The 26866-nt window shown below is 48.6% G+C and overlaps 1 protein-coding gene across 5 annotated transcripts in view; it reads left to right on the top strand.

The window, feature by feature from the left end:
* FOXP4 (forkhead box P4) overlaps window positions 1-26866 on the top strand; it is a 142193-nt gene that overhangs the window by 22497 nt on the left and 92830 nt on the right. For 4 of the 5 annotated variants that reach the window (XM_073319692.1, XM_073319691.1, XM_073319690.1 and 1 more), the window contains exon 2: window positions 20951-21155. In XM_073319692.1, the coding sequence (XP_073175793.1) occupies window positions 20967-21155 (189 nt within the window). In that variant the 5' untranslated portion in view covers window positions 20951-20966. Of the gene's footprint in view, window positions 1-19887; window positions 20013-20950; window positions 21156-26866 lie in introns of those variants that run through there. The other variant, XM_073319689.1, reaches the window with a different exon arrangement.

Genomic DNA, 26866 nt, shown 5'->3' with positions numbered 1-26866 from the left:
TTTCACGTTAACTGCTTGGCGCTTCCTCGGCGCCTCAGATGATTAGAAAAGGATATTCATTTATGCCTTTTAAACGCCGCCCCGATTAAAATCAGAGAGATTTTTTTTCCTTCATCAAAATCTAACATCCTTGAAAAATTAATTTGATGCCTCTTGTTATCAATTAATTGAATCTCGTTGGGAAAGAGGCTTGTACGGCGGGTGGTTAGAGCTGGCCCTTCTGTTCTTAGCTGCTTCCCCCCCACCCCTTTTCCCCTTCTGCGGCTGCTTCCAAACACTGTGACATTATAAAACTCTGTCGTCTTTTTTTATTTTACTCATCTCATAAAATAAAATAAATGAATAAAACTTGGTCTCTTTTCCCACCCTCCACCCCCACTCGCTTGAGTTCTCGTCTGAAAGGAAAAACCTCTTCTCTTGGCCTCCTTTCCTGTAACTTCATGGGGGCGGGGAAGTGGGGGGGCGAGAAGGAGAACTAAAGTTCGTGCCTTAGCAATTCCGCAGTGTAGCAAAGCAGCCGGGGTCTGTCTGTCTCTTCCTTTCTTTAAACGGGGATATTGGATGTTTCATTCGAATCTCCCTCTTTTCAATTAAAAGCACTCGGCTCCTTCTCTTAAACCCACTCCATTCTTCTCCTCTGTCTCTGCAGCCCGAGAAGCGATTTTCCTTTCTTTAATATTTCAGCTCTTCCCCCGAGATGAGCTGGCTGCCTTTTTTTTTTTTAATAGACTCTCTCCCTCTGTATTAAACTTTTCCAATCTTTGCCCCTCCTTTCTTTTCCCCCTCTCACCACCTTAAACAAAAAAAGGAAAAAGTTAGAAAATTAAAACCTGGATTTTTCACAGGTTATTTAAATAATAATTAAAAAGTAGAAGAACTCACTTCATTTTAACTTTCCTTCTCCTTTCTATGACTCTGCCAAGTTATTTCAAACTTGGATGTCTCCTTGGTTAATAAACTCCCTGTTAATACACTCTTGGGAATTGGGGGATGTTAGTGGGGGAGTTTTAAACTGATTCTAACTGGTGTAAGAACATAATGGCCATGCTGGGTCAGACCAATGGTCCATCTAGCCCAGTAGCCTGGCTTCTGACAGTGGCCAGTGCATGATGCTCCAGAGGGAATGAACAGAACAGGGCAATTTTGAGTGATCCATCCCCTGCCGTCCAGTCCCAGCTTCTGGCGGTTTAGGGACACCCAGCTCATGAGTCTGTGTCCCTGACCATGATGGCAAATGGCGATTCATGGACCTATACTCCGTGAATGGATCTAATTCTTTTCTGCTAGTACTTTAGGCCTTCACAAGATCCCCTGGCAACGAGTCCCGCAGGTTGACTGTGCATTGTATGAAGAAGTACTTTCTTAGGTTGGTTTTAAACCTGCTTCCTGTTAATGTCATTGGGTGACCCCTGGTTCAGGTGTTCTGTGAAGGGGTAAATAACCCTTTTTCTCCACACCAGTCATGATTCTAGGGTCCTCTGTCACATCCCCCCCTTAGTCATCTCTTTTCTAAGAGAACAGTCCTGATCTTTTTAATCTCTCTTCAAACGGAAACTGTTGCATACCCCTAAATTTCCCCCCCCTCTCTGTACTTTTCCCAATTCCAATTTTTCTTGTTTCTGAGATTGACTGACTAGAACTGCACGCAGTATTCCAGGTGTTGGTGCACTATGGATTTATATAGTGGCATTGTGATATTTTCTGTCTTCTCCATCCCTTTCCTAATATTCTCTCAGCTGTGTTGTTTTTTGGGGACTGCCACTGCACATTGAATCGATGTCTTCAGAGAACTAGCCACGAAGACTCCCAGATCTTTCTTGAGTGGTAACAGCTAATTTAGACCTCATTTAGACTTTGTTCTCTCATGGGTACCCTAGTCCCGTTCAAAGTAACTGAAGTGAGAAATCCCTGTGGTATTAACTTCAGTATGAATGACTGCCCACCACGCTTGTTCAGCCGCGTTGCCCAACTGCTGGCTGGCCCCTCTTCCTCTTGGATAGCCGATTTTGGTGTCTTTAAAGGAGTCTGGATACCCTGAACGAACTTCCCCTTTGGAGCATTTTCAAAAAAATCCTTTAAATTATACCTATTGTCCAGTTTGTGTGAGGCTCTGTTGCTGGAGAGTGTGCATAGAATGGAACGCTGGCAAACAGTAACTGAGATCCCTGAAGTTTGGCGTCATCTGTTTATCTGCAAAGCAAGCTTAGCTTTCTCCAAGCTGCCTGCCCAGAGCTTGTGGGATAATTCATCCTCGCTGCCTGTTTTGATATCTCTGCTGGAATGTGCCCGTGAGAAGGGTGGCTTTTGTGATTAGTCTTGTGGTGGCAGCTGGGGCCCTGTTGTGCTAGGTGCTGTACAAATACGTAGTAAGAGACATTCCCTGTCTTTAGAGTCTGTGTAGGAAAGCCTAGGAAACAGCGCACAGAGTGAGGAAGTGACTTGTCTGTTATCCCACAGCAGATCAGTAGCAGAGCAGGAATAGATTCTAGCTCTCCGGCTTCCCACACAGTGGCTGACCCACTGGACCCTGTACAATGTGAATTTTGCTTCCATAGGGGCTGGAGTGAGATCACCAGACTTGCTTTGTAGATTCACTGAATAAACTTCAGCTGGTAGCTGTCATTGTTCACTGTAGCTGAACTAGGGTCCTAGAGGTGAAAGGTGCCATCTCCCATTACCAATCCGCAGTGGGCCATCTAGTCTCGATTTTTGTCTCCCTAAGGGGGTGTGAACGTTGCTTTGCGGCAGAGGGCTACGGGTCGAGTGGCGACGCTGCCTCCTTAGAAATGTGAGGGCAGCAGGGCTGTGTCCTGTAGCTTTGTGGCTTTTTGTTGAATTGAATTTCCACTTGCACTTCCTCTGGGAGGAGGGCAAGTGGCTCTCTCAAGAGCAAACGCCCCGGGCCTACTGTAAGCTCCTCCTACTTGATATGATGGAGAACAATGAGCCCAATGACAGGTTTCAGAGTAACAGCCGTGTTAGTCTGTATTTGCAAAAAGAAAAGGAGGACTTGTGGCACCTTAGAGACTAACCAATTTATTTGAGCATGAGCTTTCATGAGCTACAGCTCACTTCATCGGATGCATACTGTTTCCACAACAGTATGCATCCGATGAAGTAAGCTGTAGCTCACGAAAGCTTATGCTCAAATAAATTGGTTAGTCTCTAAGGTGCCACGAGTACTCCTTTTTTTTTTTAATGAGCCCAATGCTCATCCGGTGTAAATTAGCATAGCTCAATTGAAGTCAATGGAGAGACCGCCAGCTATAATGCCCCACCGTTTCCCTCCCTGCTTCTCTGGATCCCGCTTGCTAGGAGCTTGCTGGCCTTTAAGCCTGGGGCCTTTCTCAGCTCCTTCCTGCCAGGAGCACTGCAACCCTCTGGACTCAGGAAGGGGTAAAGATGGATCATTAGAGCTTTAATCCCAGTCTTTTTGATCACTAGTCGTAGGAGGAGGGTTAGCCTCTGCTCAGAAGGGGAGAGGGTGGGTAGGAAATGGTGTGTCATTGGTCTAAGTACTCTGTCTACAACCTGAGGGATGAAGGACTGAGCTCTCATGAACCTGTCTCCCTCTACCCTGCTCTTAGCTGTGTAGCCTAACTAGCACTTACCTACAAGTGACAATTGCTGTATCTCCAAGGTGGGATGGTCGCATTTACCCCCACTTTACAGCTGAGGACACTGAGGCACTGGGAAGGGACAAGGACTTGCCCAAGATCACACAGTTGGGTTAGGGGCTGCCCCTCGATAGATTATAAACCGGCCATACACTGGTGAAGCTGTGTAGGAGATGACTAAACCCCACATGTCTATGCCATTCCCAGTAGATTGAAACATCTGCTGTGCATTGACAGGTGGACTGGAGTTTCCCAGGCTTTTGGATGTCCCTCTGCAGCACCCCAAACAAATGGAAAAAGCAGTAGCTTTGTGAGAGAGGAAAAGTGCCCTGAGGTATAAGGGTCTTTGGAGCAGGCCTACCTGTCTGATGGGCCGGTGACACTTTCTCAGGGGGTCCAGCACTGTAAGTCCGGGTACCGTTCTGCCCCCCTAAACAAGGGACTGTGCCGGAGCTCCCTGCCACTGCAGGCTGTTAGCCAGCCCAACAAGCTCTGTAGGACTCTGCCAGTCCACTTTGCCTTGCAGGTTAACCCTTGGTGTACGTCAGTTCCGAAACTCTCCAAAAGCGTCTCCCTGCAGCATCCAGCCCCTGTCGCTGGCTGCCTGCAGAAATCCCAGGTCCACTGGCTGCAGACAGACTACACCCCACAGCCTGTTGGCTCAGCTGCGGATGCGTGCCTCACTCTACCGTAACAGCACTGAGATGGATTTATAATAAAACAACCATACATTGATTAATGAAGAACAGAGTTTGAAGTGATACTGCGCAGAGATAATAGCAACAGGAAATGGTTATAAATAAAACAAATAAAATCATGTTTTCTAATGGCTAAAACTTGACCCAATAAGTTACAATCCTTGTCTAAGGTAGGTTTCTCACCTAAAGCAACCTTTCAGACGCCCCCCCCCCCCCCCCGCGTCTCCCCCTCCCCACATGCTTGAGGCTCCAGGGAGTGCAAAGAGCACCGACCTCCTTGTTCTCTGAGTGATGGGTAACCAAGGGGTTCTCTCTGCTTCCTCCTATAGTTCTTTTGTAGTGCATCCCCACAGAAAGTTCTTCTCTCCTGCTGTTTGTGCTCCAGGGAGCAGACACCAGGCTGTTTTCTCACCCTCCTGATAACTTGCTCTTCTGTTGACTTAAAATGCAAATGCAGCATCCTTTGGGCTGGTTTCCCAATACTTGATTCACAACAGGTACCTTGGCAGACAGGTAAATCCTCAGTCTAGGGGAGATTTGTTTAGCAGCCCTGCTTGGTTACTTGGTTTGAAACGTATGTTTAGTATGTACAGACCACTTCGTTTATTTAACGCCTGCATGTGCCTCATACAACAGCTTTGGTGGCCCGTATGATGTAAGTTTTCATCTGACGTCTTACATAATGTTCTTGATCAACAGATACCTCAGCGCACTGTGTTAGGTGTAGTGAGTTTGTCAGGCTTGACAGGCGTTGCTGTTACATGACAGTGAACCCTTTGCCAGTGGGCACTGAGGGGCTTTTAGCATTACAGGGCCACTCCTTTCTCGTAGGGCAGTCGGAGTTGTACTGCTTGCTAGAGAGTTGTGCTTTGGTCTTGGTGCCTTCAGGAAGGGTATTGGGGGAAAAAGTGGCAAGCTCTTTGGGGCAGGCACCGTCTTTGTTCTGTTTGTACAGTGCCTAGCACAATGGGGTACTGGGCCATGACTGGGGCACCTGGGTACTACCCCAGTATAAATAATTATAATATCCATGGTACAGAGTGACTCTGGTTTGTCTGTTACTTCAGAATTCTCTGCCCTGCCTCTTCTAGGCAGCCAGAGAGTTCCAGTTCGGTAGCAGGGTCTAGTGGATCGGGGTGCAGGAGATCTGGATGTGCCCCTGAACTGCTGGGTCATCTTGAACAAGTCTCATCCCCGCTCTGTGCCTCAATTTCCCCTCCTCTTTGTAAAGATTGAGGCATGTATTGTCTCCCCCGGTGTGTTTATACAGCACCTAGCATGATGAAGCCCCAATCTCAATGTGGGCCTTTAGGTGCTATTGAAATACAAATGATATCCGGATAAGTGGGGAGTCTAAACTCTCTGCTCCAAGGCATTGCTTGTGGCTTTTGTGCAGTGTGGTTCCAGCAAACTCCTGGTCTTGTTGAGAATTAGAACCAGTTAGATGAAATGGGCACAAATCGGAATCCCATCTCCCCCACCCCACTGAGCTTTGGGACCGCTTGGGTCTGCATCCCACCTGGGCAGCTCATGCAATGGATTCAAATTCGGAGCCTGGCTGAACACTCCCTAACTTGAAGTCAATCTGGAACCAGATCTGTGTATTTCAGCTGGGATTTGAGTCCATTTTATCCTTCCCCAGCCCTTCCCCCATCTTCACACTGATAGGCCTTCTCCCAGACATATGCAGTGCTGGACAGGCGCTTAATTCTAGCGCTGTAGCAGTAGACGGACCCGTGGGAATGGACCACTTGCTGTTCGTTGTATAAAGTGCCCTCGGGACTGGGGTACAAACCACAGGGAACCTGGGAACTGTAGTCCTATCCTTTTATGAATGGGGTGGGACTGGGTGCCAGCAGCACCCTTGCTACCCAGCAGGCTGTGGCTAGCAACCATCCCTTGTTCGGACTTGGGCATCCCTCCAGTCACCCACACATACCGCTCCCAAACAGCGAGACAGGAGCCCCTGTGTGCGACGTCACTATTTAATTAGACATCCCTGATTAACAAAACTTGGCGTTCGGCTTCCTCCTGCCCTCATCTTTCCTGGCTCCGAATCAATGGCTTTGATATGCTAATTAGGGAGTAATTTAATTTCAAAAGGCCGCAATTAACAAGGGTGTTGTGGACATGCTGTAGTTAAGCGGCGTAATCTAATTTGCATTAGTAACAAGCAGGGACTAATTAGAAGCTTAATTAGACACTTAGATGGCTCTTGTGTTTACTTTCTTAATGAGATGGAGTGGGGCTCTTTTTTTTTAATCTTTTCAAGAGCTCAGCAGAAGGAAGCGGTGGGCGAAGCTGCAGTCCCAGCGCCTGGCACGTGCCCTGCACCTTCGCTGGCTTTCATCCATAGCCATGCATTGCCAGAGTAGACTCTTAGGCTTGACCTGAGGTGCCACATCCGTGCAATGAGGCTCAGATGTCAGGAGAGTTGTTTTAAAGATGAACGAGCTGTTCCTAGAGCTGATTAGGAGGAAAGGGGATAGGCTGGGAAATAAATGAAGGGATTAATTGAATAATCCAGCTGAACAGTGTTTCCGGGAGCAACTTGCATCCAAACTGATAGACAAGCTCGGGATGGCCTTGAGGCAGGAGCGTATCTGTCTCTGGGGTAGAAGATGGCGGCTTGTTGAACAGCTCACTTCCTGTCCCAAACGGAGGTGAAGAGGGATACCAACACGGCATCCTGCGGCCTTGTGGAGAAGAGCTAGCGTTGCTTACCGAATCCCCAGGACCGTGGCATTCCCCATATTGACCTGCTGGGGCAGTGATACAGTGCTGGCTCGGTGCGAAAAGTGCCCCCTCCTAAATCATCACAGCCTTGAAACCCTGGCGATGCGGGGACAATCCTCGCTACAACTCTCTGTTGGGCAGGCTCAATCGGAGACCGCCACTGATGTGCAGAGAAGCTCATTTCGGAGAGAAGTCTTCGTTCCTACCAGCGCTCTGTGCAGGGTGAGTTTAGAATCCCCAGCCTCGCTCATTCGTGAGCTTTTCCGGCCTGGCATCTGCTCACCATGCCGAATCCTGGCTAGCCAGCAGTTTCTGTGGGTCGATCTCTGCTGCTTTGAACAGCAACAAGATCCGTTGGTTGTGCTCGGGGCCTTCAACTCAGATGTCCAGCCGGACTCTCTGCAGTTCTAAAATAGCGGGACCCAGCTTTCTAGGGGATGCTCTTCCGCAGGTTTTTCTCACTTCACTCCTTTATAAGCGGGAAGATGAAGTGCTCCATTTGAAGCCTGCACACGCTGCCTCTTCTCATCTGCTGCTGCATCCAGGAGGATTGGAGCCTGCGGTCCCTTGCTAGATGTCTCTAGAGCCCAGGATGAAAAGCAAGGTACCTTGGAGTTGAGTGTAGACCTTGGAAGTTTGCCACTAGCTTTGAGAGGGGCCCTGTTGTTGGGGATCATAAGCATCCGCAACCGCTTATGCTTATACCAGAGGTGGGGTATATATACGCTGCTGGGCCTGCATAGAGATTGCTTGACGTGTTCCAGAAGGTTCAATGAAATGCCTCCACTGGAAGAGGCTAAAAGCTGATGAAATAGTTTGAGCACCTGAGTACTTGAGGCAGGGAGGGAACTCACTGAGGGGTTTATCTTCAGTGTTCTTTCATGTGGTGGGGTGGGGACGCTGCTGAGGTTGACTCCTTCCAAAATACATTGCTGAGAGCGAGATGAAAGTGGGAGATGAAACTGCCCGTAGGTGCAATTCCCATTAAAGTGGGTGCCTGGACTTAGCCAATCCCTAGTTCCTTCAATCTCTTCCAATTTACTGTAATGCTTTAAATTCGTTTTAGCTTTGCCAGCCATTTATTCTAATCCCCTTTCCACATTTCCATGTGTTTGTGTGTTAATTAAAGGGTAAAAAGCCACTCTCCGAGCAATCCCAGCTTCGCTTTGGTCTCCTGAGCCCAAAGCCTTTTAAGATTAGCGAGTCACTTCCTGAAGAGTTCCTGGTGCCCAGACCCGGGGAGGCGGGCTGGCTCCGCTTTCTATGGCTCAGAGCAGATCTGTGTTTGTGGTAGCGAGTCAGAGACATTCCAGCAGCCTCTCTCTCACTTCGCATGGGGCTTTTTCTCCCAGGTTAGAGTTATAAAGCGTTCCCTGGAAGCACCTGTGTCGTGAACTATAGGTCTTCGGGGCATCTTAGGTGTAATCTTCCTTTCCCCCACAGCACCGTGCTTCCTCTGCAGCGTTAGCCTCTGTGCTAAGGTTGGTTCCCCTAGTGCTGGCAGCCGTGCCGCGGGTACCTATCTGCAAGACCGCTCACCTCCTGGGTAGCTGCAGTAAGATGAACGTGCTCCCTGGAAACCGGTGCTTCAGGGGAAGACCTCGCTGCGCTCAAAGGGGCAGTGACCCAGCCATGACGTTGGGCCTCCATCTCCTCCTGTCTGCCTTGCCTTCGGACCTCAGTGAGGCTGGAGCCAGAAAGAATGCATTAGGCAACCTGGTTTGGGTCAAGCCTAGGGAGGGGCTTGAGCTGCCGAGTTGGGATGCAGATGGGAAGCTCTCCAGGCGGCTTTTTGGATCTGGAGCGTCTTGGTTGAGGGCCCGCCGTGAGTGAGAATAGCTCACCAGAGCCTCTTGCTGCTTCTGGCCTGGCCAGAAATCCTCTCTCGTGAGTCACAGCAGCAGGCATGTTGCAAACGCTTGGCCAAGCCACTTTTTACATTTTCGGCTCACTTTTGCAGACCGACGAAGTACAAGTTGTTCCGAGGAGCATCTGAAATGCCAGGTACTTCCTGACCCTTGCAAGCCTAGACCCCTTTGGTTACAGGGGGCTGGGGCGAGAAGAGGAGAGACACTCGCTAGCCTTCGCTCCTCCTTGTTTTACCAGCCTTCCTTTTTTCGAGGAAGCGAGTTTTTTGCATTTTCTGCAGCCCACACGGAAGGGAGCTTATCGTGACAGGCAGGTATTGAGTTGGATTTTCCCTGCACTGAACCCCCACTTCCCTCTCCCCCCCCCTCCACTTTGGAGGTGTGGAATTTTACCAGCTGACAATACTTAGCACTGTAGTAGTGCTCCCTTTTTCTCCCGAGGCCTGAGGAACGAGCCAGCATCCTTGCCCTTATTTGACAGGAGGGGTAAAAGTAACTTGCCCCACCTAGTGGGCGGTTGCTGTTCTCACTCTTTTTGCATTAATGGTAAGGAGGGGGCAGGTGCTTTTCCTTCTGCCGTGACTCAGAGGATGAGCAAAAGGTGCTGGAGGTGACTAGAAGGGGCAGAATCATCTAAGCGGAAGGTCCTGTGGCAGCTAACCACAGTGATTTGGAGGGAGAAAGGGATTTTAAATGAGCGAATTTACTGTACCCTGGCTTCTCCCTATGGAGGGGTGGGGGGGCAGATTGTGTGTCACACATCTCACCGTAACCGAATTTATTTGCCTAGGGATTGCAGAGGCTGGGAGGGAGGCGAGTTACCAAGGCTCCAGCAGGGGGCGCACCTCTTTGAATTGCTGTGATCACTGCACCGACTAGAGGCCACGTTTACGGGGGTAACACAAATATTGCTGCCCTGCCTGCAGTAGTGGGGAGGGGAGGGACGGCAGAGCGAAGCCAAGGACAGGGGAGCCGGGGAGGCCCTCTGTTACTAAGCAGCAGCACGTAGCTCTGCGTAGGGTCCGCTGTCGGGCCGCTGATCGGTACTGTCGGCAGAGAGCAGGATAGTGAGCTCCACGCTCTGCCACACCAAATACTGTCTTGCGGGGGGTGAGGAGGGAGAAGAGCACGGTGCTGACAAGGCAGATGAAAACCCGATTGCCAGCTCGTTGCTCCCACTTCATAGAGCGGGGAGGGAATAACCTACGACCGCTGTGGGCAAGGTGGGGAGGGGAACACAGTGAGTGGGCTGGCTGATCTCCCCGTCAGATACTTCAAATGTGACTGGCCTTGGATCCTGGATCTCCCCCAGTTCCAGGACCCAGGCACATCCTGAAGTTTCTGTGCAGTTTAGACTACATAGTTTCGGGGTGTGTGGGGGGGAATATTGCTGCTGTGCAGTTTCCGCTCCCCCCTGTGTAAATAATACCCTGCCGGCTTCCACTCCTGGATAATCTGCTCCTGCCCTGTCTCTCACTGTTCTTAACAATATCAACACTTTTGTGTGTGATTCATTCCCTAGGTAATGTGAGTCTGTATTTTGTGCGTCTGAGCCCTTAACTTTGTGTGTCTTCCATTCTGTGTTTGTTCTAATTGGGTTTGTAAAATCTTCAGAGCAGGGGCTGTCTCTTATGTGTCTGTACAGCGCCTAGCACGCTGGGGCCCTGATCTCAGTTGGGGCCTGTATACCGTAATCAAAGTAATAATCTCTGAAAAATGCTCTACAAAGTTACAGGCTCTCTCAGAATCGCTGTAATAAAAACAGGAGGTAGATGAGGGAAAAAAAGCTAAAATAGGTACTTATTTTACCAAGCACCTCACAATCTTTCCTCTCTCCATCCTCCCAATCTCACTGTGAGGCAAGGCAGTGCTGTTATCCCCATTCTGCAGATGGGGGACAGAGAGACTAAGTGAGTTGCCCAAGGTCATACAAGAAATATGTGGCAGAGAAGAGGATTAAACCCAGGGGTCCTGTACCATCCTTCCCTCCTCTGTATAGATACATATAAATGCTTGATGGTGATGTGTATGTGTATTCAAGAGCCTAGCGCTGCACATATGTGCATCCTATAAGTGGCCTCTCTTTAAATCGCAGAGGAGATGTGTTTTGTGCATGTGCGTGCTCAGCAGGAGGTCTGTCCTGATAGCAAAAAGAGCTGATCTGTGCTCACTCTCCCAGAGAAACTCTGGGCATCCATCAGTCTGTTAATCGTGCTAATTAGAGAGTGTGGAGGTGTTAATTGGAAAAGCCTGGTATTGTGCCTGTTTGGGGGAAGAAAATGTCAATAAAAATTAATTGATGACTTGGCCTGGCGCGTGTGCTTTAGAGGTTAGCAGCAAGTCAAAAGATGTCAAGGCAAATGTTACTGCTCAGATTAAACAATTGTTAATTAAAAAGCAACAGTAATTAATACTCTCTCAGCCATATGGTACTGCTAAAGACAGAGGGCTCTCTCTTTGCCCTTTCACTAATTCTCTCTTGTTTCTCTTTTCTTTTTGTTGTCATATGAAAGGTGCACGCTAAAGCAGGCAAAAATAGACAGGAAAATGGAAGGGCAATTCTTAAACAAAATGACTTTGATTCTGGCCGCAGGAAAATGGTAATCGGTGACATGTTTTTTGTTTTTTTTTCTGTGAGGCTTGTCTCCTGAGGCAGTTTCTTGAGGCAGGGCCCATATATCGGTGTGTCCATACAGTAGCCGTCAGGATGGGCCGCTGATCCTGACTGGCCCCTTTCAGTGCTGCTGTAATCAAAATATTTAACAATAAGAGATGTATGAGGGGAGAAAGCTAAACCAGGTTAAAGACTAAGGCCATGTCTACACTACCCGGCGAATCGGCGGGTAGTGATCGATCTATCGGGGATCAATTTATCGCGTCTAGTGTAGACGCGATAAATCGATCCCCGGTCGCTCTGCCCTCGACTCCGGAACTCCACCAGGGGTGAGAGGCGGAAGCGGAGTCGACGGGGGAGCGGCCGCCCTCGATCCCGTGCCGCAAGGATGCGAAGTAAGTGATTCTAAGTCGATCTAAGATAACGTCGACTTCAGCTACGCTATTCTCGTAGCTGAAGTTGCATGTCTTAGATTGATCCCCCGTCCCCTAGTGTAGACCAGGCCTTAGGCTCTGATCCTGCACGTAATTTGTCCATTTGCTTGTGCATAAGTTGAACATGTGTTCATGTGTTTGCAGAATCAGGGCCTGACCGTACATGTTGGGATAGACTTTTTTCTCTCTCAATCTTCCAGCATCATACGTGGATCCACCAGCCCCAACTGAGCCAAGATTCAGAATAGCTTTTGATTCATAATTTTAAAGCAAGGCTGTAACAGTTAATACACACACCATCGGTTTAATTTTTTTAAAGTTTTTACAAATCCTTACTGTGAAGAGAGAGTTTCATTATTATTATATATTTTAAAATACAGCTTAAAATATTTTAGCCTTCCCTGGCAGTGTTAGGAAACCAACACAGCAGTCTCCCACTAGCATTGAGAACAGAAAAGTGAAATTTACTAGACTCATTGTGAAACTGACCAGCGTGGTGTTATTTACCAGAGGGATTGCCAGACTGGACCAGGCCAGTGGCCCATCTAGTCCAGTATCATATCTCTGAAGCATCTGATGCTAGCCGCTATCAGAGGAAGGGGCAAGAAATGCCATATTTATGCAATAAGCTACCAATAGGGAAAGATTTCCTCCTAATTCTCAATAGCTAGACTTGAAATTATGCCCTGAAGCCAGGAAAGTTTACTTAATCTCCAATACTCTTTATTTATTTATTTTTAACATTTCCTATTATAACTCTGGATATTCTTGTTATCCCTATAAAAGTCTAATCCAACTCTGAGTCCTTTAAATCTCATGGCCCCAAAGATAGCTTATGGCTTCTGGACATACAAAGACCTCCGGGATTCTCTCTGCTTCTCCCATTGAAACTACAATTCTCAGATGCTTAATGTTGGAGATGGTTGGAAAATAGTTAGTAGTCTCGGGGTGGGCGGGGAACATGGAAAGAAATGGAAAAACTGTGTGTTCTGGAATTTTTTGGCTTTTTGAAAATTGAAAAGTTCTCATCATTTTAAAAAAGAAACCCGAAGACTGTCAAAAGAAACGAAAATTCTCATTTTCAGGGAAAAACATTTTCAAGTGAAATATTTGGCCAAGCTCTGGCTTTAACATGCTCTGGCTGGAATGCTCAGCTGTTACAGGCTTGAACCCTTAAAGCAGGGCAGAAATGGAATGAAGTGATTTGGGACTGTGGGAGAAAGCACCCAGGCTCCAGCCCGAATCTCTACACTGATATTTTTAGCCCAAGTTAGCAGAGCTGAGCCAGCCGCAGCTGTAAACTATCCTAAACCACTTAATACTTGTGCCTCAGTTCCCCCTCTCTAGAATGGGGTAATAGCACAAGGGGGTGGTGAGAATAAATACATGACTGTGTGGTGCTCAGATGCCATGGTAACAGGAACCACGTAAGAGCCATCGATAGCTGTCATCTTGGGAAGGCACTCAACGGCTACAGTGATGAGCCTGGGTTAAGAACCCATATAGGCTAGAAGAATGCAAGTGAATTGAATGAAAAAATACAGGGGAAGAAAAACTGAGACACAATGGAGGGGGAAGAGGCAGCATGAGCCAGTGGTTACAGCAGATTATAAAGCATGTGCCTTTCTATTCTCTACATGACTGTGTAAGGAGGAGTGTGATCTGATTGGTAGACTGGAGGACTTGGAGTGAGGACTCCTGCGTTCTTTTTCCTGGCTTTGCTTCTGGCCAGACTTTTATGGGGACCAGTCGCTTCATCGCTCTGTACCTTGCTCTCCCTATCTCCGATATAGGTATATTAGCTATGCTTCTACCTACCAAAGTGTGGATGCATGGATTGATTTGTTTGGAAGATGCTTTGAGATCAATACACAGCTCTGAGCACAAGCTCGGGAGCTGAATGCAGTCAGTACACTGGATCTGCCTACGTTTTTTGCCCACAATGTCCATAGGCAAACATAGTCTCTCTTTCTGGTAATGTCTGTGATCCCTTCTCAGCAAGCGTCTCAGTCCTTGGAGCAACATTCCTTGAACTCACGCATGTGCCCTCGCATCCCTGCAAGTGTCTCTCAATATTTTAAATAAAAATAAAATACAGTAATCCCTTTAACCTTGAATTCTCCCGTAGCTACAAGTATGTCACTTTGTGCGTGTGTGTGCACGCGAGTGTGTGTTTTTGATAGTATGAGGACTACAGGAGGGAGCCGGCAACTCCACATGGGAATTAATGTCATTCATACACCCTGCGGAAATGACTTTTGAAATGCATATAATCTCAAACATGCAAATGAGAAGCTTGCTTCACCCTGTTTAATATGAATGATCAGCTTCTGAATAGCTATTATTACACGCCACATTTCAGCAATTATGTTGTTCGCGGTTTGTCTTTCTGTCTTGCAGAAAGAAAAGAGACAGAAAAGAAAAAGGATAGGAGGGGAAAAAAAGACAAACAGCTTCCCCCCCCTTGTCCCTTTTTTTCCTTTTTCTGTTTTGAGCTCGTTGACCATCTCTCTGATCGTCAGCTGGCGAGCACCGTGTCTATTTCAGTTCTCCACTTGGCGAGGAAAGGAGCTGGCTTGAATGAAGCAAAACTGCTGCATTCTGTCTTCCTCGCAAAGGAGCGAAAGAAACAATTTTCCTATCAGGGTACCACGTCTTTCCAGTCTGCTTGATGGGTCAGTGTCCAGGATCCCAGATGATGCCTTCAGATGAGGGGAGTCCAGCATTGTGCTCAACCGCTTCTCATCTGTATCAGTAGGTTGGATTAATAGATCTTTCTAACCAGAAAAGGCTATTATGACCATCTACTCCAACTGCTTAGCACAGGCCAGAGAATAGTGTCCTGCGATGACTGCTTCAAGCCCACTGACTTGTGGCTGGACTAAAGTATTATCGGGCTTAATTCATCAATTTCGAGACTGTACCTTGCAGCATCTTAGAGCTACATGTTGCGACAGCAGCTCCCATGGGTGCCTCCAACCCCAGCTTCGTCAATCATGCATATTGATAGAACGCACCTTCCGTGCATGCACCTGTCAATAATACCACCAAGCAGGAACTCCCATCTCAGCTCCGTGTCCAGCCACTCTTTAAACCTGTCCTCAGATCATTACAAATCTTGTGCTCTTACATAGGAGCCTCTCATCCGCGATTCTCAAAGCATGATAAATGTCATCCGAGTTTCTCAGAAGGTGAAACTGAGACACAGAGCGGGGAAGTGACTTGCCTAAGACAGGGTGAGGAGTAGAACCCAGGAGTCCTGGCATCCTGTCCCCTGATTTGATCATACTGCTGCCCCCACATACATATGGAATAGAAAGTTCCGTTGCAGGTTCATCATGCTCTGTAATGAGACAAATGAAATTTAATAGTTAGCAGGTTTAATACAAACAAAAGGAAGTATTTCTTCACACAACGCACAGTCAACCTGTGGAACTCCTTGCCAGAGGATGTTGTGAAGGCCAAGACTATAACAGGGTTAACCCCCCGCCCCCCACTAGAAAAGTTCATGGAGGATAGAGGTCCGTCAATAGCTATTAGCCAGGATGGTGTCCCTAGCCTCTGTTTGCCAGAAGTCAGAAATGGGTGACCGGGGATGGATCACTTGATGATTCCCTGTTCTATTCATTCCCTCTGGGGCACCTGGCATTGGCCACTGTCGGAAGTCAGGATACTGGGCTAGATGGACCATTGGTCTGACCCAGTAGGGCCTTTCTTATGTACATCTGTCCAGATTTAATGCGTGCAGCCAGCCTGTTAGGGATATATATATTTTTTACTTGATGACATGTAGCTATTTCGTCAGATACATCTCTGAAGGGAGGCAATTTCATACAAATGCCTTGTAACACACATCCCATGGTTTTGAAAGAGAACCCTCCATTACAGCTAACAAGTCGCTTGCTGGTAAAGCCCAATTGCATAAAGATTATTAATCCGATCTATTCGAAACCAGTATGTGTAACTTTTCAGAACTCTCATATTCCCCATCTGTGTAAATGTAAGCGATAGAGAGGAAGCATGGGCTAGTGGTTAAGGCACTGGACTGGGACTCAGGAACTCTGAGTTCACTTTCCATCTCTGCCACAGACTTGCTGTGACCGTGGGCAAGTTTATATGCACCCCGTTTTTCAAGAGCTTGGCTCTCTCTTTTAAGCCTTTAAATGAAGACTAGATCGTGAAGCACTCAGCATCAGTGGATCCTGTTTTGACCCTTCTGGGCAGATTCTCAATAGAGCTCTGCATGTGGTGTGCTGGGCTCTTCTGAAAATCTGGCCACCTATTTTGGTGTCCTAAATGGGAGCTAAGCTCTTTAGAACATCTGGCCCCTAATCCCTCTGTGCTTCAGTTTCCCCATCAGTGAAATGGGAATAATCTTCCTTTGGCTCCCTGTGAAGATAAAATCCCTTAATGATTGCAGGGTGTTCAGATGCTACAATAATGAAGGCCATAGAGAAGCCTCTAGCTAGACAAAATAAAGTCTTCTGGGATGGAAGATTCTGTCACAACAGCTCACTCATTGCCAAGGTGTAGAAGAGAAAATGAAAAGTTTGTAATCCATCTACGAGTGAATTCTGTCTGTCTAATGCAATTCAAATTCTGTCCCAGTGGTGATGATGCCGACTGCAAACAAGAAGCATGGGAAATCTCACAAGGAGTGTTTGTCGATCTCTTCGCTTCCTGGCGGGAGCTCCCAAGCACAAATGAATCCAGGCTGCTCTATTCCAATCCGGATCTGAACTTCCCCATAATTCAGGCTGGCCAAGGGCAGGCTGTTAAGTTCTGTTCTAAACATTTATGTGTTTGGGTCCAAGGGTGGGGGTTGTTTGGGCCCAGCTCTGCTCCTAAATCCACACACACACACACACACCTTCTCTGATGACATGCCAGTACTTGTTATACTTAACGTGAGTTGGAGTAGCCACTTGTTGTACTCACATAGGTATTTAGTACTGCCCACAATTGTGTAGGCAGCTTGTCTTCTGGGCACTCATCCCAGCACTGCTCCAAACCATGGTGCCCTGTGGATGATTGAGCACGGACTTCTAGGAGCCCTAGCAGGTGCCCAGGGGGAGCAGAGGTATAACCTTTTCCTTTCCCCCAGAAAGTCCCATGATTGCTGGAGAGTGTGCAGGCCACCTTGGAGCCAGGTGGGAGGTTGCACTGCACAAGCAAACCATACCATGGAAGAGACAGGTGCTGAAACTGGATGAGGAGGGCGCTCTTCAGAGGGCAAAGCTCTGCCAATAACAAACCTGCAGAGCTTGTAAACGCTTTCCCCCCCTGCTCTTGCTGATGGTCTCTGTACAGATTCAAGGGACAAGTTCATAGATTGCAAGGCTAGAAGGGACCACGGTGGTCTTCTCCGACCTCTACAGAGACCCGCCCCACAATAATTCCTAGAGCAGATCTTCTTTTAGGAAAAACATCCTGTCTTGATTTAGAAATGGTCAGTGATGGAGACTCCACCACAACCTTTTGGTAAATTTTTCTGATGGTTAATTGTTTTCAGTTAAAAATTTGCACCTTATTTCCACTCTGAATTTGTCTAGCTTTAGCTTTCAGCCCTTGGATCGTGTTAGACCTTTCTCTGCTGGAGTGAAGAGCCCATCATTAAATATTTGTTCCCCAAGTAGGTACTTCCGGACTACAATCAGGTCATCCCTTAACCTTCTCTTTGTTAAGCTAAATAGACTCAAGGAGCTCAATCTAGCTGTATAAGGCATGCTTTCTAATCCCTTAATCTTTCTCATGGCTCTTTTCTGAACCCTCTCCAGTGTATCAACATCCTTCTTGAATTGTGGGTACTAGAACTGGACACAGTGTTCCAGCGGTGGTCACACCAGTTCCAAATAGAGAGGTTAAACAACATCTCTACTCATTTTATGCATCCTGGGATCGCATTAGCCATTTTGGCCACAGCCTCACCCTGGGAGCTCATGTCCAGCTGATTATCCACCCACCCTCAAATCTTTTTCAGTCACTGCTTCCCAGGGTAGAGTCTCCTATTGTGTAAGGATGGCATGCTTTGTTCCTAGATGCCTACATTTGCATTTAGCCATATTTAACGCATATTGTTTGCTGGAGCCCAGCTTACCAAGTGCTCCCGATCGTTCTGCATCATTGACCTGTCATCTTCATTATTTACCATTCCTCCAATTTTTGTGTCAACTGCAAACTTTATCAGTAGTGATTTTATGTTTTTCTTCCAGCTCATTAGAAAAAATGTTTAAATGGTGTCAGGCCAAGAACTGGTCCTTGCGGGACCCTCCCAAAAATATACTCATTCAGTGATAGTTCCCTGTAGACCATTACCTTTTGAGACCATTCCATGAGCCAGTTCTGATGTGTCTCGTCTCATTGGGTTTAGCCTGGAGTCCTTGCCCCCTACCCTCTTCAATCCACAGTGGACAGGAGCATGTTCTGCTTTGCATGGTGCTGGTTGGCTTGCTTTCCTTGACAGTGAAACAAAGCTGAGGGTGGGGGAGGTTGCATCTCCTATGGTGGTGATTAAAAGCCATTGCTGGAACTGAGGAAATTTATGGGCTGGGATATTTTTAGTCTCTCCAACCCTTTAGCGTCTTGCTATGTGTGAGTGGGGCATGTGGAGGGGCTGGTTTTCAGTTAGAGGAGATACTTCTCATAGACTTATCCACAGTAGTTATTCTGCAGCCCCTCCAGGATGACACACGCCAGCTTCCCTACCTCTGTGGAGTGAAAGATTCATGGGTAGGTTCTCCCTACGTAATGGCCCCTAAGAAAGAGAAACCATTTTGACTCCCCTTCCCATCCCTGAGCATTTACCCATGAGTTGTTAGGGGAGGGGGCAAATGGGAAGGGCCGGGAGTGTGAGAAAGGGAAGCTCTATGGGAGGTGGTGCTGCTCACCTCCTCCGACTGGCTCCAGCATTGAGTCGGCACTGCAGCCCTCCAAAAATCAGGAGATCATAAAAAAGTGAATAAGTTTGGGGTTCTCTCTATTCATCTTGGAGGTTTTTGAGCCTTTAGGGGGCACTTGGGTCACGTTCTCGAGCCTTTTTCCACAACTGTAAGGGTTAGAAATTTTACTTCTTAAAAAAAAAAAAATACACCAAAATCTGGGATTCTCACGTAATAAACTGACTCCAGGAGTTGAGGCTTAAAGAAAAACACCAAAAACCACTGCTGTGTGTGTGATATTGAAGGGCGAGGGGTGATGAGAAGTCTGAGGGGAGGGTCACTTCTGGGGGCTGATGCATCTTTTTGAAGAACTGCTGCTCCTCAAATTTGAATCATGCATCCCATGTTGGCTTGGCACTTGGTTGTGCGCGATTTGTTCTTAACACGCTCTGCTTTGTGTCTGCACTTGACGCCATCTCTCTGGTTAGAAGAGCTGGTTGAAAATATTTCCAGTGCAACATTATTTTCCATTGAAAACGCTCATTTGAGAGAATTGAAACATTTTTGCTGGACTGTCTCCATTTTTGTCAACATTTTCAACAGGAAAATATCAAAATGTCCTGCTTCATCTGTTTTATATGATATTTGAAATGATCAAGTCCAAATGCAACCTTTTGACCTTATGAAAAACAAACTGCTTTGGACTATTTTGTTTTTTTGTGAAAAATTCCAAGATTTCTACTTTTTGTCCCAATTCAGGATGAAATACATTTAATGTCAAAATCTTGGAATTTCCCACCAGACAGAAATTCTGTGTTTTTTACCAGCCCTGCTGTTTGTAACACAATAAATACACAGAGAATCTAGTCTGCTCATGGTGCTGGAGATGTACGAGTTGGGACTGCCTGTGTGCAAATCTGTAGCCCCTCTGTAGCCACGCGTATTTCAGTTTAAGGGTGGCTTTATTTTGGTTTAGGTTAAACTGATTTCTACTCCACTAGAACTTTAAGTGAAATAAATCACTCTCTTAAATCAACAGAAGAGGGTTGCGCACATGGCCTCTTGGACCAGTTTGAAATCACAGCTGTAACTGAAGCAGTGCATCTCTGTGTGTAGACAGGCTCGCAGGTTAAGGCGCAGCCTCACACAGTTCAGGTGTTAATGCAGGTGAGAGAAAGCACAGGATAATGGTTCAAGTGCAGGAGAGGCAGGGGTAGGAAGGATTCATAATTTCATAGCGCTGAAGACTAGAAAGGGGCCACCAGATTACCTAGTCTGACCTGCTCTGCACCACAGAACACCAAATTTCACCCCCATGGCCCCTACTGATCCCAAAGACTCTAGGTGCCTGAGGACTGAAATGTGTTAGTCTAACTAGACTACGTGCCTCTGTCAGAGCACAGGAGAGGCCAGGGTGCCACCAATGCCCCAGGCCCCTGCAATGGAAGGGAGTGAGTAGGTGATCCCAGCAGGCGAGCCATTCCCCACATTGGAGAAGAGGCAAAAACACCCCAAGGTCCCTGCTAGTCTGACCTTCCCAGTCCCAGATCTGGTGATCAGTCAGACCCTGAGCATGTGAGCATGACCCACCAGGCAGGCATCTGGAGCGATGGTTCATTGGGGGGCGGTGGGGAGTGGGCTTTAGGGAGGGGTTCAGAGGAGGAAAGAAGGGCACTTCTCCAAGTCAGTGGCGGGAATGGGGGTGGAGCTGGGGTGAGGAGAGCCCTGGTGGGGTGGGGAAGACCTGAGTGGCTGGAGGTGGGTTGTGGTGAGACGATGCCCCAGGTGGATCTTGACAGGCAGGATGGTGGGGTGTTGGAGGAGGAAATGGTGCGTGGCCCCGCCTTGAGCTCACTGCTCAAGGGAAATGGTCCTACAACTCCTGCTAACCAGCTGCCTCGTGTGCCAATACTGGGGGCTGCAGAAAGGGCAGATGCAAGGAGGGAAGGGGAACCCTGCCCTGGTGAGGCCAGGGTAGCAAGTACAGGCAACACGCATTGGGGGGCTGCTCTCCCCACAGGCCCTCGTAGCCTGGGGGTAACCCCATCCAGCACGCCCAATAACGCTCTGCTCAGGGACGCTGCTGCTTCTCATTGCTCACCCAGGTCCTGCGAGCAAGTCATGATGGTTGAATCTGCCTCGGAGACAATACGCTCCACTCCCTCCAGCCAGAACGGGGTCAGCAGCCTCACCAACCAGACAGACGGAGGAGGCGGTGGCGGCGGTGGAGGAGGAGGAAGGGAAGGAGGCGGCGGGGAAACCAATGGGGAAATGAGCCCGGTGGAACTCCTGCATTTTCAGCAGCAGCAGGTAGGAAAGAGCCTCTTTCTTCTCTCTCTCTCTCTCTCTCTCTTGCTCTCTTTTCCCTTTGTCCTGGGTTTTTTTTTTTTTTGGTTTTGGGTTTTTTTGCATCCCCCAGTCTTTGGGCTTTTGGGACATCTGGAGACCTGCACTGGAAATCCTAGAAATGTCGAGCTGGAAGGGACCTCGAGTGGTCATCAAGTCCAATCCCCTGCGCTGAAGCAGGACCATTCCTGACCCGTGTTTGTCCAACCTGTTCTTACAAACTTCTAATGATGGGAAGTCCACAACCTCCCTTGGATGCTTATTCCAGAGCTTCACTACCCTTACAGGTTAAATATCAGGAAAAACTTTAACTTCGTCTCCTTTGCTGCAGATTAAGCAAAATGCTACTTGCCCGACCCTTCAATGGACATGGAGAGCAATTGATCAGTCCTCTTCATAATGGCCCTTAACATATTTGAAAACTCTTATTGGGTCCCCCCCCAGTTGTTTTTTGTCAAGACTAAACATGCCCAGTTTTATTTAACCTTTCCTCAGAGGCCAGGGTTTCTAAACCTGTTCTCCTCTTGAGTCTCCAATTTGTTCACATCTTTCCTAAATGCTGGCTCTCCAAATTGGACACAGGACTCCAGCTGAGGTCTCACCACTGCAGAGTAGAGCGAGTCAATTACCTCCCATGTCTTACGGCACTCCTGTTAATAGACCCCAGGATGATATTAGTCTGTTTTGCAACTGCATCACGTCGTGGACTCATTTCAGTTATGAGCCACTATCTGCCCCAGATCCTTTTCACAAGAGCGACCACCTAGCCAGTTACTCCCCATTGTGCATTTGATTTTTTTTCCCTAAGTGAAGTACTTTGCATTTAGCTTTTGTTGAACTTCGTCTTGTTGATTTTCAAACGAGTTCTCCAATTTGTCAAGATGGTTTTGAATTCTAATCCTCTCCTCCAAAGTGCTTGCAACCCCTCCCAGCTTGGTAGCATCGGCAGATTTTGTAACATGCTCCCCGTTCCGTTATTCAGGTCACTAATGAAAATACTGAATAGTACCGGGCCCAGGACTGACCCTGCGGGACCCCACTTGGTTCCTCCCAGTTGGAGAACGAACCATTGGTAACTATTCTTTGAGTGCACCCTCATATGAAAGATGGTACTCAATCGGATCCCTCTCAAGCATTGTCTGCGGTGGCATCTGGGAGAACACGATAGCTGCATCCGCTCCACCTGACCTAGGCGCCGCATGAAAGAGAAGGCAGGTGGGGCGGGGCTGCAGCTCTCAATACTTCAGTAAGCTTCTGCCATCCAGCAAACCGCACCTCACCTCAATGTGCGTGCCTTGCTCTGGACCAAGCTTGTCACTCGTTTTCAGCCAAGAGCATGAGTCTCCAAGGACGCCGATGCTGCTCGTCGATGGGGAGTTCAGACAAGGACCTCACCTTCTGGCCCCTAAAGATCCCCCTGGTACATGCGTCACCTTAGTTTTGGGATGTTAGCTCCGATGCTCGGGCCAAATTCTGGCATGGCCAATTGCACCCCACCTCCCTCAGTTCTCCTGCAGTTTCAGCTGGAGATGGCGATCTGCACTTCTGATTGTTCTTTAGTGTTGCAGTGCGCTGTTGGAATGGGTGATGTGCTCTGCTTCAGAGATGGCTGCGTTTCAGTGCTGGCAGAGTGACCCCTGTGTTGCTATAGTCCGTGTGGCTCTGGGATCCTTTCATATGGAATAAATGTAAGACGGTGTCAAAAGCTGAATGCGTGGTGGTGACATGTCACGGGAGGGAAAGGGCTGTGAGTTCAAAATGATTGCAAAAACCCGCTGGGCATAATGTAGGTAGCTGCTTCTCTCTCTGCTCCATGGGCTTTTCCTCTTTACTCTCGGAGATTACCGAGGTCTGCTCATTCTCTTCCATGCTTTGGGGCTCGCAGCCCTGTAAGGAGGGGTGCGCTGGTGAGTGTGCGTAGGCCTGCCTTTGTGAATCTGTCTCTGAGCACGCCAGTAGTTGCACAGATGTCTTTCTGCAAATGCATTTGTGTGCATGAGTCTTGGGCTTGGTGTGCCAGTCAGCTTATGTGTGCATACGTCTCAACCTGTGTGTGCATGCATGTATGTCTGTGTGCATCTCTGTGCTCGTGTACATAGGCCCTTTTGCCCATGCCGAGTTCTGGGGTGCAGTGGTGCACATATAGCTTGATCTCTGCATGTATGCACACACGTGTAACTTGAGGGATACATGCACACCGAGTTATGCCTGCCAAGTATGTGTGCACACGTGCAGCCATGCTTGTGTAGTTTGTGTGTGTGTGCTCACACGCACAACTCTCGCTCACTGTGCTTGAGTGCAACTAGGGGTGGTATGGGGGGGCGCATGAGTAGTTTAGGCTGGGGGGGGCGGGGAGGATTGCATGCATGCCTGCAGGTTACCTTTTCAAAACAAACTTCTGAGAAAACATAAATTTTCCTCCTTGGATACTAAATAAGGCAATGATCCCAGCCTCGTGTGGAGATCGCCTCCCTGAGCCATAAATTCCAGCGTGAAAGCTGTACAAAATTGCTGTGTCTGATACTTCAGTAGCGAGCGCTGTAAATCCATTACCTGAATAACAGCCGTTTCTCACGCAGTTAAGCCACTGTTCCCCTGATCTGAAGGGTAATCATGCGTGTAATGCTTCTCCGAGTCACCCCGCCGAACGAGATGCTGCTCGTCCTCTCCCCTCCCCGACGGGGAAGGCGGGGTGCGGTTGCCGTCGCAGTGCCCTGCAGAGAGGGCGCTGAAATTCACTTAGTGGCAGCGTGTGCTTCAGACTCGCCTCGCTATGGTAAATAGGAGCCGTTTGTTCAGTCACAGCTGGGACAAGGCAAAGGGGATGGCGGGCTGTGTGCTCGGAAAGCACAAGTGACTCTGCCAGAGCCCCGGTGGCTTTTGGCTGGGGACCGGGTAAAGGCTGTTTAATTCCCATTAGTGCCTGGCATTCCTATCGCACCTGCTGTCCGCTGCTGCCCCCCCCCCCCCCCCCGTGAATGCTCACTCGCCCCCTCGCGTGCACCGGGTCGCTCGCTTCCCTTCCCACGTCCCCGGGTGCTGCATGCAGGCTGCTGGGGGTCACGCAGAGAGAGCTGTGTGTGAGCACCAGAGGCTCATAAAGCATGTCAGAAAGGTTAGTGAACGCAAGGCTTGCAGCACCGCACCCATGGAGGCAGGGAAGTGCTGGTGGTATCCCTGTTTCATGTGTGGGGTAGGGGAAAGAGGGCAAGTGACTGGGCCAAGGTCATGTGATGAGTCAGTGGCAAGGAGGCCTAATCCAGTTCTCTAGTCACTAGCCTGCCCTTCCCTCTCAGAATTGGGGAATGGAAGCCAGCACTCATGGCAGCCCTCCCCTTCCAGAGCTGGGAACAGAACCTGCGATCCACTAGACCAGACATGGTCTCTGACTAGGTCAATGTATCTAGATGGGTGATTCTTAACCTTTTCCGTACCTAGGTCCCTGTTCCCATCCCAGGCAGCCCTTGTGCCTAGCAACGTGGGCTGGGTGGGATGGTCTCGACCCCCAGATCAAGAATGCCATGATCAAGATACCCCGTAGTGACGCTGTGCTAATGGAGGGTAATTCAGATCTTTGTCAGACACAGCAATGGGAAGAGCAACCCGTGTAGCGGAGAGGCGATTTGGGGATGTGGATTAAAAATTCTCTTCGAATCTTTTCCAGCCGTTGTGGTCATCTGGTCACTGAATCACTGAATGCATTACAAAGTGCTCCGTTAGAATTGGCTGGTGGGCTGAGGTGGAGAATCTACCTATCCCTTTAGCCCTCGTCAGCCTAAATCCTATCCCTGATGCTGTGGTTTCTTGGCCTTAGCAAATTCTCTCCATCCTGACATTCCAATGGTGTTCGTATCCCAGCCCTGCAGGCACCACCGCCCATCTGGGTCGCTAGTCGGGAGCGATGAGGCAATAGGGGATGTGCTTGGAGTCACAAACTATTCCCGCCGCTCCTCCTTATATAACCCAGGAACAAGGGAGAGCGGGATGATGATGTTTTGACGCTGGATGTAATTACCCTGTGGAACTCTCTGGCACAAGGTTTTACTTGGTGAGCTTCCAAACATGAATGACATCTGCAGTGACAGTAGCTTGAATAGACATTCCTAAGGCCCATCAATCTTTGTGCTTCAGGGAACAAGCTGAGCACCAGCTGGGGTCAGGATTAAATGTCCCCATATATAGAGTTTTGCACAATTAGGTGCTTTATGAAGGTTTTCTACTTTCCTCAGACACCTCTGGCATTTACCCCTGTCAAAAGCAGGATACTGGACCACTGGGCTGTTCCTGTCTGCTGGTTCTCATGTCTCTGCTTGTGCTGAAGTTCCTGAAATGTCTTGGTTTTGTTTTTTTTAACTATGCGAATTCCACGGAGAGTTTAGAAAAATCGTTTATAGGCCATTGAGGTCTATGGGGAGGAAATCATTGGATTGATGCCATCCCTGAAAGGGGGTTGCAGACACATAATCATCTAGGGTTTAAATGCTTGGAGAGTTCTGACAAAATTGTCCCCAGCCTAACACAATGTGCGTTCCTTATTAACGCTTAGTTTTGCAAGCCTGGCGTAAATAAACCTCTGGAAGGGAGGGAAGGGGTTGTTCCATTTATAGAGGTGAAATGACTTGCACACAGCAGGAAGAGAGGTCAGAACTGGGACGAGAATTGGGAATTCCTGGCTTCTGGTGCGGTGCTCGCACTATGAGACTGTATCTCTTTGTCTCTCTAGAAGGTGTGTGGCTTTCCGACTGATCGTGGGGGGTGAGAGAGGTCACGGGGAGGATCCTGGGCGGAAGTTCCTCTTTTGCCAAGCTGGGTTCAAGCCCCAGAATTGGGCTGCCTGTGGGTCTGGATTTTGGACCAGGCCCCGGCCTGAGCTTTTCGTTGTGTTCGTTCCGGTTGCCACCAGTATATCGCGCGCTCTCTTCCCGCGCTGAGCAAGTGCCCGTCTCCTGAGCTCAGAGTAAACAAGGCCGGGAAACGTGAGCTGGGCTGTGGAGTAATGAGGTGACAGAAGGAGAGAGAGATAAACAGAGAGAGTCAGAAGTCAGGCATCTGACAGGAGTTTAGACTGAAACAAACAGCGCTGGAGAGAGCGTGCACGTCATTTTTGAACAAGACGGAGTGTCTGTTTCCACGCAACGGGCAGAGCTGAAGAGCTTGTTTAAACAGAGATGAAAGGAGTGAGGTGGCTGCACGACCTGCAGCCGGCGCTTGGTCCTGGGAGGGGTTGCCGAATTTGAGTGCAGGAAAGGGGGTTGGTCCAGGCCGGGGGACATCTTGAGAGCTACCTGCCCGAGTTTTGTGCTAGGAAACTAGTCTGTCGTTCTCGGGACTTTCTTAACCCTTTGCAGACTGCAGACGCCTCCCAAAGGGCTACAGAGGGATCCCACTCAGGAGGTGATCGCCCTGTTCTCACCAGAGCTCTTGGCCCAAGTTACCATGTTGTACCTGCAGTGCTATACGCTGTGGTTTAAGAGGGGAAGGGAAGAAGAGCTGTTCCGATTGAAACTGCTATGACAGGGTAAGAAGCCAGCAGATTGGACTTGCCCAAGCTGGACAGGGTCCTCAGCCTGAACGCCTCCCTAAAGAACTGAAACAGCCATTCCCATAAAAGGGGCAGCTCCTATCCTTGGCCCTGCTAGAGACCACACCTGTCCAGTTATTTCCAGCACGGGCCT

This window comes from Lepidochelys kempii, chromosome 21, assembly GCF_965140265.1.
Source record: "Lepidochelys kempii isolate rLepKem1 chromosome 21, rLepKem1.hap2, whole genome shotgun sequence".
In the NCBI taxonomy this organism is placed as follows: Eukaryota; Metazoa; Chordata; order Testudines; family Cheloniidae; genus Lepidochelys; species Lepidochelys kempii.
Note: the sequence above shows the minus strand (reverse complement) of the source record. Positions and strands in the feature narration are given on the sequence as shown.